This window comes from Palaemon carinicauda, chromosome 1, assembly GCF_036898095.1.
Source record: "Palaemon carinicauda isolate YSFRI2023 chromosome 1, ASM3689809v2, whole genome shotgun sequence".
Classification (NCBI taxonomy): Eukaryota; Metazoa; Arthropoda; class Malacostraca; order Decapoda; family Palaemonidae; genus Palaemon; species Palaemon carinicauda.
Window position 1 is genome coordinate 243,154,731 of NC_090725.1, and position 3,265 is coordinate 243,157,995.

The window sequence follows — 3,265 nt, forward strand, 5'->3', positions numbered from 1 at the left end:
GTAACACTCGATTCCCAACTTGCATTGTTACAGGCAGACCTATAATGGATATGACTTCTGTATGGACCTGTCAGTCATGCAGTCATTCTGCTTTGGAACAAGATATGACAATGAGATCTCATTGCCCATTGTGCCATGCCGTTATTATGAATAGTCACTGACATGAATGTACCCATATCTAATTATATTTTGTGTATCATGAAAAAATGTTCTAGTCATTAACAATAAAAGTTTACAAATTGCTAGTCATCACCTTAAATAGAACCCCTGGCCTATTGAGACTTACAAATTGTGAAGAGAAGATTGAATCATTTAAAAAGGGAAACATTCTTGATTGAAGTTAATGATACTGTAAGTTATTTGGTGAATTTTAGAAATATTGATTTCCCTTCTTGGAAATAATTATTGGTCAAAAGTCTTTGATCCAAAATGAATAATCTTGAATAAAGAAGTCTGATTTTTTTATAAGCAATGTTATGTTGCACCCTCTTTAGGGGCCCAGCCGGAATGCCAATATATGGGGGTACAGGAAGAAAAACACAAAATCCTGAAAAATTCACTGAGCTTCGTATGGCAATGGAGAATGCGTATACAAAATATTTTGTCAAAATTTCTCTTACATTTATAGTTACAGGGTAATTAGTAAGAGTAACTCGATAAATCATAAACATTGTTCACTACAAGAAAATGCAGTACTTCTGTTATTGAAAATTTTGATAATTATTATTAAATTTTAATGTAAAAGAAATTGTGAACAATGGCACTGTAAAGTACACACTTCGCCCTTCAGTCCTACCACAGACCTCAGAGTACATGCCTGAGTTTGACCTCTGACATTCACTCATTTTTACGTTTTTTTTTTTTTTCTCGTTTTCGGCAAGAATTTTATCATTTCAAACAGTTAAAGACAATTTCAACATCTTGCTAACATAAGGAAGAAGAAAATTCGCTCAATCAGGAGTTCAGAAGAGGGTAATATCTGTAGGGCAGAGAGAGAGAGAGAGAGAGAGAGATTGATTGACTGATTGATTTAAAGTTTTCAGGCATCCTGACATCTAAGGTCATTGATGCCAATATCGTTTAGTTTATATATGATATACAGTGAACCCTCGCTACTTCGCGGTTCGACCATCGCGGATTCACCACTTCGCGGGTTTTTTTCCATAACCCATATATATATACATATCGCGGATTTTCCTGAAATTTCGAAAATACCGCGAAATCTGAAGACCCCCAAATACGATATTTCGTTACCTGTAATTCCATTAATACTGTAATTAGTAATATCTGCTCTTACTGATTGTTCATTGCATTACATATGATATATAATTCAGCACAGAAAGAAATAAAACACGAAAAGAGAATGTGATCATACGATAATACAGAACTGTATACAGTACGTAGTAAAATTAAATCGAACATGAAACGCAAATCAGATGCAGTCATACCATATTAGAATGGTGTAAGGCTGCTGATGGCTACTACTGTACAGTACTACAAATGTAATGGATGTGCATCTTTTCCATGATTCTTTTGTATGTATACGTACGTAGTACTGCATCCAATAATATTCTTTGTTGCAAAAATCACATTTCGAATAAGCGTACGAGAGAGAGAGAGAGAGAGATAGAGAGAGAGAGAGAGAGAGAGAGAGAGAGAGAGAGAGAGAGAGAGAGAGAGAGAGAATCCTACAAAAGAATAAAATAGCATACGTAAAGCTATTATTATTATTGTTATTATTATTATTATTGTTGTTGTTGTTAATAAAATTATTATTGTTATTATTATTATCATTATTATTATTATTATTACTGTATTATTATCATACGATAATTCAGTACTGTATACAGTACGTAGTAAAATTAAATCGAACATGAAACGCAAATCAGATGCAGTCATACAATATTAGAATGGTGTAAGGCTGCTGATGGCTACTACTGTACTACAAATGTAATGGATGTGCTTCTTTTCCATGAATCTTTTGTATGTATACGTACGTAGTACTGCATCCAATAATATTCTTTGTTGCAAAAATCACATTTCGAATAAGCGTACGAGAGAGAGAGAGAGAGAGAGAGAGAGAGAGAGAGAGAGAGAGAGAGAGAGAGAGAGAGAGATAGAGAGAGAGAGAGAGACACACACATCCTACAAAAGAATAAAATAGCATACGTAAAGCTATTATTATTATTGTTATTATTATTATTATTGTTGTTGTTGTTAATAAAATTATGATTGTTATTATTATCATTATTATTATTATTACAGTACTGTATTATTATCATTATTTATTATTATTATTATTAATACTGTACGTACGGTATGCGCGGGGTATCTTGTACTTTGAGTTGGTAACCTACGCATCATATACTGTAAGACGGGTTGTGATTGGTTCAAGCACTGATAGATGACGAATCAGAACTCTAGTTTTGTTATCTAGCCTGTGATTGGCGTTTTGCCCGCATCTCCAGCTTCCAGCATCTAGGTTCTCGCGGGCCCGGGTTGTCCACTTTCTCTTACCGCGTATCGCTGAGTAGACGTTCTTAAGTTTGTGAAGTTTAATTTGTGCTGTGTGCGACCTTTTTAAGTTGAACTTTTTGTCAAATCCTACTGTACAATGCCTCCCAAGCGTTCTGCTTCTACTAAGGCTGGTAGTGAGCCTAAACGCCACCGAAGGATGATGACGATTGCTGAGAAGGTTACGCTTCTGGATATGTTAAAAGACGGTAGAAGTTACGCGGCCGCGGCGCGCCATTTTGGAATCAACGAATCTACTGTTCGTTATATCAAGAAGTACGAGGCGAACATTAGAAAGACGGCTGCAATCATCTTTAGCAGATCAGCGAAGCGAGTCGTTACAACGCGTAATAAAACGATCGTACGCATGGAAGGTGCTTTAGCTGTGTGGATTGCCGACTGCCGGAAGAAGAACATAGCCTTGGATACGAACACCATCTGAACAAAGGCTTTGAGCTTGTATGAGAATTTTGCTGCAAAGGAACCTCAAGACGACGACGGCAACCATGCTGAAGAAGATGATGATGCAGATGATCCTCAACCAGGGACATCCACTGATTCCCAGCCTCAGAAACAACGTTTTTCCGCCAGCAAAGGATGGTTCGCGAAGTTTCAGAAACGCTTCGCCCTGAAAAGCGTTTCCCTGCATGGCGAGGCTGCTTCAGCTGACACTGCCGCTGCTGAAACTTACGCGAACCAGACATTCAAGAATATTATCGCCGAAGGTGGATATAAGCCGGAACAAGTCTTT

The 3,265-nt window shown here is 37.0% G+C and overlaps 1 protein-coding gene across 1 annotated transcript in view; it reads left to right on the plus strand.

The window, feature by feature from the left end:
- Oseg4 (intraflagellar transport protein Oseg4) overlaps window positions 1-245 on the plus strand; it is an 821,277-nt gene extending 821,032 nt beyond the window's left edge. The window contains 2 exon segments of the mRNA XM_068388427.1: window positions 1-62; window positions 65-245. The exon segment at window positions 1-62 is cut by the window's left edge and continues 20 nt beyond it. Of these exon segments, the coding sequence (XP_068244528.1) occupies window positions 1-62; window positions 65-154 (152 nt within the window). The 3' untranslated portion in view covers window positions 155-245.
- The last annotated feature ends 3,020 nt before the right edge of the window (window positions 246-3,265 follow it).